This window comes from Mytilus edulis, chromosome 13 (assembly GCF_963676685.1).
Source record: "Mytilus edulis chromosome 13, xbMytEdul2.2, whole genome shotgun sequence".
Lineage (NCBI taxonomy): Eukaryota > Metazoa > Mollusca > Bivalvia > Mytilida > Mytilidae > Mytilus > Mytilus edulis.
In genome coordinates, this window is record NC_092356.1 from 34,707,358 (window position 1) to 34,720,520 (window position 13,163).

Below are 13,163 nucleotides of genomic sequence, written 5' to 3' on the forward strand. Positions count from 1 at the left end.
GCATTTCTGTCCAACTAGGAATTTTTAGGGGGATTACAGTTTTGACAGTTCAAAAAAATTAATATAGAATTGAAAAAAGTTAGAATTTTTATTTCTACGTCAATGTTATTTTGCTTAATTTTTAAAAAAATTAGACAAATATTCTTAAAAATATAAAATGATGATTTATGGGCGATTTTTCAAAGGCTTACAATGTTGTCGCACTTCCATTTTTTGGCATAAAAACGTACTTAACTCAAATTTACGGCAATTTTTTACTTACCCGTGCTCTGATAAAATCGAATTGAAATGATTTTTCGAAATGTTATCATTCTCAATTTTCCAAAAATCTAAAATATATCAATTTCTTATTAGTAATGTAAATCACCGTCGTTTTTTCGGAGTCTTATTAGAATGTCGCACTTGCGTAAAAACGACGTTTCAGACTCAATTTTGACGTAAACGTTAGTAACCATTTTTCTGATTATTCAAAAGATTTTGAAAACGGTTAAAATATACGACTTTTTTTTATATTCTACCACATGCCTTGAATTTTTTATTTAAAATATATCGTTTTGACCGAAACCCTGGCATATTTTAACCTAAACGCGATACGAAGTCTCATTATTGAAATAAGCGGATATTCAGGTTTGTAGACAAAACAAATCTTGAGTCGGTTCAAAAATTTTAACCTACAAGCGGATACAAACTTCTGCACATTAAGTTTTTACTACAACCGATCAAGCTAATATATATTTTATGTTATTCATGCGACGAATGTATAATTAAGAATTATGACATGTATACTAGTTAAAAACTTAATTGCATGGTAGCAATGAGGTCGTGCCTTCATATATTGATATTTGACCTGATGAAAAACATACTGACGAAGACGACAAAACTGACACTGAATATGCCATGACTAACTTAATTGCATAGCAAACTCTACTGTCCCTATAAACAGATGAAGAAAATGCAAAGTACTATTTATTTTGCGCATTTACTTGCCCCGAAACTCTAAGAAAAATTGAAGATGAAGATTTCGCGGGGCGTTTCTTTTACAGAAAAAAAAAATTCTTCATGGACCGTACTTCGAAGCATATTTAAATAGATTCAAAATAATCGTTTTAATTGATTAGACAAAAACTTACAGCACGGTAGTACTCGAAATAGTCGTTATTATGCTATCACAGCAGTTAGTCGCACAGAAAATGATATCGGATATGTTCCTTACGTCGTAACTACAATCCCCTTCCCTTTCATGAATATGACCTACCGAATTAGACTATTTACCGGATTTGTAATCACTTAAGCAACACGACGGGTGCCACATGTGGAGCAGGATCTGCTTACCCTTCCGGAGCACCTGAGATCACCCCTAGTTTTTGGTGGGGTTCGTGTTGTTTATTCTTTAGTTTTCTATGTTGTGTCGTGTGTACTATTGTTTTTCTGTTTGTCTTTTTTATTTTTAGCCATGGCGTTGTCAGTTTGTTTTAGATTTATGAGTTTGACTGTCCCTTTGGTATCTTTCGTCCCTCTTTTAGTCTCCAGTTAAGAGTTAATTTCCGATTTTTACCTACGTCCCGAAGCCGTCCGTCCGTACTAGAAAAAATGAAACTTCAAGGTAGATTATATATGCAATAAATGTTGCTGTGACAAAATATGATTTATGATCAATACAGACATAAAAAAACACATCAAGATTAACATAGACTATAGTTTCTAGTACATATCCTTAGGAATGTCATTGCCTCAAAGGTGAAATAGAGATTGAAAATATAAATGCCATACAAAGCAATATACGTTCCAACAAATTAAGATACATTTTTCAACCAAGCTCCAGATTCTTGATATCGTTTTTGTTATACCGAAACGCTAATAAACAGTGAAGGAATTAAAAGACGTTTTAGTAATCATTGTTCCATGTACACACAAATAAAACGGAATGTATTGATCACAAACAATTAAACAAACACGCATTAATCATTTGTGAATAACATAAACGTTAGTAAAGTTTAACTATTTTAAAAGATAAGCTTGTTTACTGAAAAAAGTCGCGACGTCGTGTTACACTTGTATGTACGAACATCACGCGTAACGTCATTCCACTTGAGCCAAACGAATGTGTATTATATGTCTCTGGTTGATGTAAGCAACTATTTGTCATCGTACGACATTTAACAAAATTATCACACCAAATGTAGGCTATACAAATCCTCAATTGGACATAAACAATATGTGACAACAATGCAGCGGTTGCTTAAGTTTTTAATGTATCATTGGCAATTATACTACATCGTAACTATAGATAAAAAATATGTCTGCCAAAACTTAAACATATCAATCAGTACACATTAAACGAATCTACGATAATGACGTCATGAAGTAAAAGTGAAACACAAAAAGGCATGTCGTACCTTCAGTAATGCACAAAACAAGTATCGACAGAACGTAATTGTAAGTACCAATCGAGACAATATTTAACTCATCGGTCCAGTAGTTAGTGATTCTATATTTACAAGGCGTACAACATTAATTTCCGAAACAGTGGTGGCATCGCTTTGCTAAAGTTAAAAGTAGACTGGTTTTCTGTCCTTTTCGTCTGTTTTGCTCTTGCAGATATATATAAGGATCAGGTAATGACCAACCATATTTTTTCTCAGATACCTGTATGTTGCTCTGTAGCGGACCAGCCTCAGTTTCAAAGACGATGTTTCAACTGTTTCGGGTTTTGATATAACATACCTTAAAGTTTCCTTAATTGTCCTTCAAATTATCAATTAGTAAACTATGGTGTCCAGTCCTTATGGCAAGTTTATGTTTACCTTGACAATTAGGTTTATGTCCTATTTAGCCATTATATCTTTTTATGTACCGATTCATCCTCTGCTTTAAATATTTGTGTTTTAGCGTTTTTGAAAAAGGTATCATATCTAGAAAATTATTTGAACGCAAAATACTGTATCAATTGGTCTATTGTGGGAAGTTGTCTAATTTGCAATCATACCACATCTTATTTTCATATATGTAACACTCAGAAACGTGTCCTTCCCCCCAAACGTGTCCGATTCCCCCAAACATGTCTAGTTGAAAACTGCGCCAAAGCGTGTCATTTGTATAAACGCCCAAACGTGTCCATTTCTCAACTAACCCCCAAACGTGTCCAATCCCCAAAACGTGTCCATATCAAGCGTTATTTGGTTATAGCTATTTCATTAACGTATACTAATTTTACCATTTCATTAAAAATATACATAAGCACGTTAGTACTTTTTCAAAACGGAAGAATTAAACTGGCTTAAAGTTGGGGCGTCATTTCGGCTATTTCGTTTGTAAATTGTAAGCAAACATGTTGAGTTAAACAGTACAGTTAACGGGTCAAAGTGTCCCTTTCTATGCGCGTTAAAACTTTAATGTTCTCTCTAATTATGCATGAAATACTGACAACTGGACAATTCGCAATCAACAGTCTGAAGTTAATTTATTCAGTTGAACTGAAAAAAACATTAAAACTTGTATGTTTTCTCTAATTTGCATGAAATACTTGCAACTGGACAATATGCAACCAGCAGTCTAGAGTTTATCTTAACAAAAGAACAGTAAAAACATTAAAACATGTATGTTGAAATGTAAAAAAAAAAACAGGTAGCCTACAAAAATGTATGTTCTCTCTAAATAGAACTGCAAAAACATTAAAACTTGTATGTTCTCTCTAAATATGCATGACATACTTGCAACTGGACAATACGCGATCATCAGTTTAAAGTTTAGTTTAAAGTTAATGTGTACAGTACAACTGTTAAAACATTAAAACTTGCAAAACTATTGTGCGCTCTAAATATGCATAAAGTACTTACAACTGGACAATACGTAATCAACATTCCAAAGTTTATTTATACACTGCAAAATAAATTTGCATTTAAAACCGGCGTTGATCACATAACAGTAATATTCATAAAAAAAAGAATCTATAAAACTTATGCATGAAATATTTGGCACTGGACGTTATGTTTCTTATCGTGTGTCTTTAGTGATGGTGGAAACCTAAAATTTATTCAAAACCCGGATAACAAGTTTATAATTTGATGGGCTTTTGAAATACACACAAACTATTGACAAAAGTAAAAAAATACTGTTAAAACCCCGCCATGCAATATTCGGATAAATATAAAAGGCATCATCGGAGTTTATAAGTACAAAATAATTATCAAAGTTAACGATTAATTCAACTCCAGAACTATGTGTATGTTCGCTCTAAACGAATATGAAATTCTTGCAACTGGACAATAAACAACTGCAGTCAAAGTTACTTAATAATAACAGATTGATTTTGCAATTATTATGATCATTAAAAACCTACATCGAACTAACTTAATCTGATAAATGACATCTTCATCACGTGTGTCTCCCATCATAGAATTGCCGTAAACGTTATCAGCGATTTTATTTTTAAAAGAGATACATGTAAAAGCGCTAAAAGACGTGTAACGTTTTGGCGTTAAATATTGGACACGATTTGGCGAATAACAATTATCGGACACGTTTGGGGGTTATGAATCGGACACGTTTGGGAAATATTGTACATTTCGGACACGTTTAGGGAGAAAAGACACGTTTGGAAGAATCGGACACGTTTGGGGGGAAGGACACGTTTGGGAGTGTTACATATATACCATGGTTTTTCTTTTCATTTATAAAGATGAATGACTCTATTGTTAAATTGATAACCTTTTACATTAAGTTCGTTCCAAGGAACAACAGGTTTACATGGATCGTATATAAGTTTATGGACACTATAAACAACATAATAATTAGGATAAAATGTGCCTTTGGTAAAAATGTTTGACAGATTCAACACAACCTCTAAACGAAATTAGTGTTGTTTATATGAAATTGTGCAGTCACAATATCAATATAGTGGTGTACATTTATTTTATAGGAACAGGTATACAGGTTATTTGGACTAAGATGAAAAATAAAATAGAACTTTTAAAAATTCTTAACACCAGTAATATCTGAATAGAGAAATGAAACGGCAAATATGTCCAAGCAAAAACATTCTGAGCAAAGAGAAAGAAAAAAAAACCAAACAAACCCTGAGCCAACACATCATTTGTCTTCAACACAGTGAGAAAATCCCGAAACCCTGATTCGGTCTTCAGGTGCCACCTTAACAAAAATGTATTCCAGATAAGCGTTATGGACACCATACTTAACTCCAAAACATATATATTAATCGATAAAAAGTCCTTTGCTCTGTTCGAAAAATAATATACAACACTCTACTATAAGTACTCTTCCACACCCTCTTACATATGATAAGAGTTATATCTGTCAAAAGTCGTCAGGTGTGTTTCCTTGACGAATATGTTCAAAATGACACCAGCCATTTTCTTTCTCATATGTTTTTGCTTCGGGAGTTGCCAAAACCCGCAGAAGAAACGCCTACTGGTTACCGATTCTGACTTCACAACACGTATGCACCAGCTGGAAGTAACAGTTCAGAAGCTAGTTGGTGATGTATCTACTCTAACCCAGCAGAAAACTACATTGGAGACAAATTTACAAAATGCCAATTCAGAAATCTCACAACTCAAGTCAACGCTGCACTCAAAAACAGGTATGACAGTTTCTTTTTTGTATTCTTTAAATTTTCGTGATTCATTATTTCAACCCCCCTTTTTTCTCTTATCTCTTTTGTTTGGCCTATTTTTATCTTCTTAAAGTATTCTTCATTCATTTTGCTAGTTTTTCTCTATTCTGTAAACCGAAACTCCACCCTAAGGTATACACCATTTGGTATGTGTGAAAAAAAGGAAATAAAAATATGGTATAAATAAAACTCAATATAAATCAATAACGTTTGCCTCATTTCACCAATGAACACTTTAACTAACTTTATTCAACAGAAGCAATTTAGCTTCCCCCAAGTCATTTCGTATAACGTTTTGGGTAGCTACATTGTTATGCTTTTATCCTCTTATTAAAATCTACACTTTTGGAATGATCTATATTACAAACATTGTAGATAATTTCAGTGACGGACTACTCAAGGGAGAGAGAAAGGAGGAAAATTGAAAGGGAGGTGGGCGAGGGGTGGTCCCCGACTGAAAAAAATTGCATATTATCGCCGATCTTTTCTACGTTTCCTGATATTTGTACCTTCGTGGACAATCGTGCCTGCCTTTCCTCATACCATAAATACACATACTATTATGAAGACAAATAGTAACTGTCGAATTCATCTAAAAATGTTTTGTCCAACATACCATAAAATAAAAAATAAAAAAAATAAGTGTTATTCAATCTTACAATTTGTTAAAAATAGATGTCCAATGTGACAACTCCCAACAAACAGTCGGAAACCAGGTTGAAATAGAACAAAAGAATCGAAGCTCTCTATTAGAGAAGGCGATAAATGTTTACTGTATTGTTTATTATAGTGACAAATTTTTAAAAAGTTAATAGAAACAAACAAAACTGCAATTTTCTTCTCAATTACGAGGTGTTTTATTTCAAAAACACCATTTGCATAAGTTTTCAATTTATCTAGTACATAGTTAAGCAGAACAATTAGATATCAAGTCGACGACATGGGTATCTTTCAAGTTGGATGACAAAAATGCATAACCTCCGATTTTTTTGAAAAAATTACCACGGACGGAAAAGATATCAATCTATTAGTTCAGTAATTTACGTGTCTGCCCTTCCATTATGTGACTGAAGAAAAAATTCCAAAAAATAGGTAACAATTGTATCGAAAAGAGAAAATCGAGTGCACCTCTTTATGTTAGGGGGTGTTTGAGTTGAGTATTTTGTCTTGATATCGTTCAAAGTAAGAATATTTCATAAATCGTCTCGCTTCAGATTCTATCATTTTTATATATTAAAGCTACAGGTTGACTTTATAACACAAAAAAATAACAGTACTAAAAGATGAAATATATGGGTCAAGTGAAATACCTATCTAATGAGTCACAAAAACAGGGAAGGTGTGTTCGAATAGCTATTTTTTTTACTGAAAGTACTTGACGACAGTCTTACAAGTTAGATGATGAAAATGCATATCTACGAAAAATTCGAATTTTTTGTGTGTGATAACTAGGGTTTATAGTCTTCAACCACTAAAAAAATCTAGTCTGCCCTTCCACGAAATATTTAATTAGATTTTTTTTAAATGTTTATGATTTTTCGAAAATTCCACCTAACAACCGATCAGACAATAGTTTAAGTTGAATCAATGCAGACAATATCATTAACTGATGCTCATTAGCTAATTGATACATTTGTCTTTTAAAATATAACTGACATATAAGGATCGTATTGGTGCAATGTGGATAAATTTATCGGTTTCCAAGAGCAAAATTGGTAGCGCGTCATCGCTACAATGGCTTCCATTTTTACGATTGTGAAAATGAACTGGCGTAATGGGGAGATAATTTTGACGAAGTAGGATCCTGACTGCAAAGGACTAAATGACACAGAAATTTATAACAATAGGTCACTGTATACGGCCTATAACAATTACCAAAGCCTATAACGCATAGTCAGCTATAAAATGCCCCGAAATGACCAGATTTAATGTTTTAACAATTCAAACTAAAAAAACTAACGGCCTTAGTTATATACAAAATAATGAAAGGAAAAACAAATATGAAACAAGGTAACAAATGACAATCCCTGACTTACAGACGTCTGCCTTGGCCTGGGGCAGACATATATACAGAATGTAGCGGGGTTAAAGTAGTTTAAAGGTGCAAAACCTCCTTATACCTACATTTTTGTAGAACAACGGTGTAGCAGTAAAAAATACAAAAAAAAAAATCAACCTATAAAAATCCGTTGAAAAAGGCTAACTCATCAGATTGATACACATAGAAATACATTTAACAAACAAACAGAGTAGACATGGGCGGGTACTTTCACATAACAACAACAAGAACAAAGACATAGATCTGAAGTATACTCTGTATATTTATTTCTCGTTCAAAACATAAAACAAAAATGACGTATTTATTGTGAAATATGTTGGACAGTGCATTTCTATTCTACAGGCAGTGGTGCGGTTTACACACGATGGGGAAGAAAAGATTGCCCTATGAATGGAACAGAACTACTTTACTCCGGTAATGACATGTGTATGTTTATGTTAAAAGTTATTATTTGTACATCTTTTGATGTACAACGGTTCGTATGTTTTTAAAGTTTTATGCGCCGTCCTTATATGGATCTGCTTGCTTTTCCTAAACTTATCCAGTACACAATTCAACAGTTAAAGAGTGCATCTGGTAGCTTTCTAAGTTGAAGATTAAAAATTACTGGCAGTATATTTAAAAGTACAAAGACTGGTTTGTTCTGAAATTTTCTTGTTGTCAATTTACAAAACTTGACAAAGAGAAGGCATTGTTCTTATTGTTTTATAAATTAATGGTTGTATGTGTTTTCTAGTATAGTCATGAGAGTTGTGTTCCTTTGCATAATGTTGCAATTTGTCATTGGAATAAGCTGTCTCTTTCTGAACGAATGTGCCCATGTAAAATTGAGGAATGTGTCAAAGTGACAACGACCCGACCAAAGTGCAGAAAACAGCCGAAGGCCACCAATGGGTCTTCAGCACAGCGTGAAAATCCTGCACCCGGAGGAGTGCTTCAGGTGACCCCTAAACAAAAATGTGTATTAGTTCAGTGATAGTGGACGTCTTACTAAACTCCGATTTGTATTTATTACTCTCAAGCAAATATAAGATTAGCGGCATGAGGATGCAAATATATGTACTCCATGTGCGTAATACCACGAAAAAAAGTTAACTGACAGAAGGGCAAATGTTGTTCAATATTTAGTTTTGTTTGGAAATTTTAAGCTTAATTGATGTTCGCTTTTTATGTTCAAAGTTAACGTTTTTCCCTATCATTGAATACAAAGATATAAATTGTCGAGATATGAGCAAAATTTAGACCGTTTTGCACACTCATACAGACACATCATAGTGATCACCCAAACATGTTGACATATGACATAAAATGCCCTTTATTTTGACAGCTTTTGAAAAATGTAGACATGGAAGTATTTTAAGAATTTCCTTTTTTTGTAGAATTTTCAGGACCGTATTAGCGTATACATAATTCGCCTTTAAAAATACATTTCAGGAACGGTTGGTGGAGCGTCCTTCAATTACGCTGGAGGACCATCAGATTACGTCTGTCTTCCACATGACCCAGATTTCATTTCAGGGGATGGCCCGATTACGACCAATGGCTACGTTTCATCGCTCTATGGGGCTGAATATGAAGATGGTAATTTTTTCGGAACAAACTTCCAAGATAACGACGTTCCTTGTGCTGTTTGTCGAGCGACACACCAGTCATCTGTATTGGTAATACCAAGTAAAACAACTTGCTACGGCAGTTGGAAAGTAGAGTACTATGGAAGACTTGCAGCAAGTTCAGACACCCATAAATCATCTTCACATTACATATGTATTGACATTGCTGCGGACACACTAGAAGCCGGATCTGTTGACCACAATGGTAAACTGTTGTATGCTGTCAAAGCAGTCTGTGGGTCATTAAGATGCCCACCGTTTTACAACAATGCACCTATATCATGCGTTGTTTGTTCAAATTAATTTGCAAATACATGATTTCAATTAAGAGTGATTTTTTATATTTTAATTGCGAAATATATTAGGGTTTGAAATGCAATCATATTTTTAAAATTAACAAATGGAATAGATAAATTAGTGTCGAGGGTCCTCAATTTCTGCATTCTTAAAATTTTTTTGGACTTATTTTTTTTATCTGTGTGAACGTTTTTAGTTTTAAGTTTGATTTTTTTTAATCTTTGATGGATGAAAGATTTTTAAGTATTTATGCATATGAAATTGTCACTGTAATGTACTTTTACGAAATAACCAATTTATTATGATATTTTAGCGTTAATGTATTTATAAGACTTATAAAGACATTTGCAAGTATCTTATATCATTTTTACTACAATCATATAATGTTGTTTGTAAATACTATGATGTGCATGTTTGATGACGCAGGTGTCAGTACCCCGCTGGAGCTTGCCCCCGTTGTAAAGGGGTAGTTTCACAATAAAATATATATATATATATATATTATCTTTAAAATTAGTGCATATTCTGTAAATAATTTTATAAAAATTATTGTACTATTTAATTGTCATGTAATTTTGGAAATTCTGCATTCTACAAATGTACCTTGTCATTACTGTTTTACCTAAATCTTCTATTTTCCACATGTAATCAATTCAAATTACTTTTGCACCCAATTTCTTTCTATTAATTTATTTTCTTTGTTCATTTTCTCACTTCATTTTCTTTTTTTGTCCATTATTCCCTATTCTGTTAATCCCTTCCAGATCCTCATTCATAAATATGTAAAGTAATACTGACAATTGATTTTTGTCAACGAAACAGTTGAAATTGTTTCTCGTTTTCGGTTATCGTCCGTTTGCTAGAAAAATAGCAAATCCATGAAATATAGATATGCCCTTAAAGCAAGCTACTTAAGTTTAAAAGTGTTACATGTACAAAAATGTAGTATATAATGTTTCCTTTTTTGACGCCTCAGATAAACATAAAAAATACAGAAAATACCAAAAGCCGAAGAAAAACCCTGCCGGAAATAAAACTAAAATGAACAAAAATATGCTACAAACCACTACATACAAAAGATAAAGACTGCTCAAAACAAACCCAACCAAAATGGGGGTTACCCATGTGCTCCAAAGGGTAAGCATATTTTGCTTTACTAAGCCCCGGTCACAACAAATCGTACGATTTTTTGTCATGGGAGCTCTATAAAATAGTGTCGTGGCACTGTCGTGCAAAATGTCAAAAACATATGTCGAGTGGTCACATCAGCTACAATTTCCACGATGGTTCCACGATAGGGATACGACAGAATTGTTTTTTAAATTTACTGTTGAGGGTTTGTCGCAAGTCGGTCGTGCGTCAGTCGTACGTCAGTCGTACGTCAATCGTGAGTTGTTTTGAGGCTTTTTTCAGATTTTAATGTCATGGGATGCGCGTGTTACTGTCGTGTCACTGTCGTACGACTGTCGCACAACAGTCCTTGGTCACTCGCGCGTTTGACTCCGAACTACCAGTATATACAAAAAGTTCAATTTATTGCGTGCCATTTTCCATTTGCCTTCAATATTGTTCAGTGTCATTATAAGTTCGACCCAAGTAATCGACGTTTTTCGTATTAGTTTATATTATAATTGATCAGAGAATTTAAACAATAATGTCGCTGGTTTTTATACTGTTGACGGGCTCGAATCAACGCTAACAGGACCATAGTTTGCTTTTGTTGGAGTCCGGCAAGGCGCCTATTCAGCAGGGTCAAGCGTATTCTTTCCTATGGAATACCCATCCTCTTTAAATGACAGACGGTATGTTTTTCCAAACTTTCATTCCCGCCGAATTGTTTCTAAATAAAACGAAAATATGTTGCACGACATACCACTGTCGTACGATAGACAAACAACGTTGTGCGAGCATCGTACGAAATTTGGTATTCGTGAGACAATCGTGCGACTGTAGCACGAGTGACTTGCAACAGTCGTAGGATTGTCGTACGGCAGTCGTCGTGCGACAGTGGTACGATTGTTTTTATTAAAATGGTTTATGTTGGTACCATGAACAATGTGCTAATCGCACGACAATCGAACGACTGTGGTAAGACACTCTCACGACAGCCACAAGATAGTGACACGACAAAAAATCGTAGAGCAAAAAAGGTGCATGATCAATGTTCGTTCCACGACACACGACGGCGCCACGATGCTCAAAATATCGTGGGATTGTCGTACGACAATCACAGATGACCTGCGATTTGACCAAATTTCATGTCGTGGCGCTGCATAGATGTGTCGTGGGTTCGTTGTGACCAGGGCTTAATTGAACTCGGTTTTTATGTATCAGACGTATTAGACAAAAACGTATACCTCTTACAACATCACAAGTGGAAAAAAACTAGCTATATAGTACTCATTACCTATCACGAATGCATTGAAGCGACTTTAAAATCAGAATCAAAATTGGGTATGAAATACAAGTTCTACGATTCAAATTGTGCCTCTACTTTTAAAAATACCTGCAATCTTGTGCTAATATATCTTTTGGAAAGTAATTTTTAATATAAAAGAAAGAAGATGTGGTATGATTTCCAATGAGACAACTCTCCACAAGGGACATAATGACAGAAAACATAACAACTATAGGGTACCGTATGGCCTTCAACAATGAGTAAAGTCCATTAAATCCATTTAAAAGTATTTTGAATGCATATTTCAGTTCCAAAAACAGTTTAGAATAAACCAGCAATGCAGCAATGTGACTGTTTCTGGAAAATAGACATTAAAGAAGATGGAGATATTGTATGATTGCCTATGAGACAACTCTTCGGCCAACTTGTAAGGACTAAAGTGCAGACTATAAGCAGACCTTTCCGAAGAGATACTGAAAGGTCTCATTGACAAGGACTCTTCAAAAGCCCCAAGTGAATTTAATGCCTAAACCGACCATAGTCTGTATACACTGCTATTTTTTTCTGAAAAACCTTGCGAGTGATTATTATCGTTCGGTCCATGACTAAATGTTAAACAAAGAATCCTTATCTAATTTAAGATACTTTTTTCTTTGATTCTAAACGAAAGGCATACTTTGTTAAAAAAACGTTGGAAATCAAATTTTTAAATAGATTGATAGATGTTTGTTGCAATAACGTCTAGAAGCAAATATCTCATGCATATTCAGGCCAAAAACAGGCAAACTCATAAATAATTATGAAACATGCTACCTCTCATAATTATGATAAATTAGTTTCTCTTTAACCCGCATAAAAAGTTATATCCTTCAAACGACGCATCGAAACTGACAATCTCCGGCGCAGAGTTCGTATCCATACCAGTGGCGGATCCAGGAATTTTCATAAGTGAGGGCCCACTGACTGACCTAAGAGGGGGCCCGCTCCAGTCACGCTTCAGTGATTCCCTATATAAGCAACCAAATTTTTTCCCAAAAAAGGGGGGGGGCGGGCCCCCTGACCCCCCCCCCCCCCCCCCTAAATCCGCCTCTGCATACATGCTCTGCAATACTGCACTTAATATAAGTGTACTAGTGTTGGGAAGTATTGAACAGAACGGATATGATC

General features: G+C 34.4%; 1 protein-coding gene across 1 annotated transcript; it reads left to right on the plus strand.

Moving 5' to 3' along the window:
* Window positions 1-5,325: 5,325 nt before the first annotated feature.
* Window positions 5,326-10,084, plus strand: LOC139500770 (short-chain collagen C4-like). The gene is made up of 3 exons (XM_071289609.1): window positions 5,326-5,599; window positions 8,034-8,105; window positions 9,126-10,084. Exons 1-3 carry the CDS (start codon window positions 5,347-5,349, stop codon window positions 9,602-9,604), a joined length of 804 nt encoding a protein of 267 aa, XP_071145710.1. The 5' UTR covers window positions 5,326-5,346; the 3' UTR covers window positions 9,605-10,084.
* Window positions 10,085-13,163: the final 3,079 nt, after the last annotated feature.

Bases quoted from the DNA above. Each gene is read 5' to 3' on its own strand.
- LOC139500770 (XM_071289609.1), top strand. From the start codon at position 5,347: ATGTTCAAAATGACACCAGCCATTTTCTTTCTCATATGTTTTTGCTTC. The intron at 5,600-8,033 runs GTATGACAGTTT...TCTATTCTACAG, and splicing joins AACGCTGCACTCAAAAACAG to GCAGTGGTGCGGTTTACACA. The intron at 8,106-9,125 runs GTAATGACATGT...AATACATTTCAG, and splicing joins AACAGAACTACTTTACTCCG to GAACGGTTGGTGGAGCGTCC.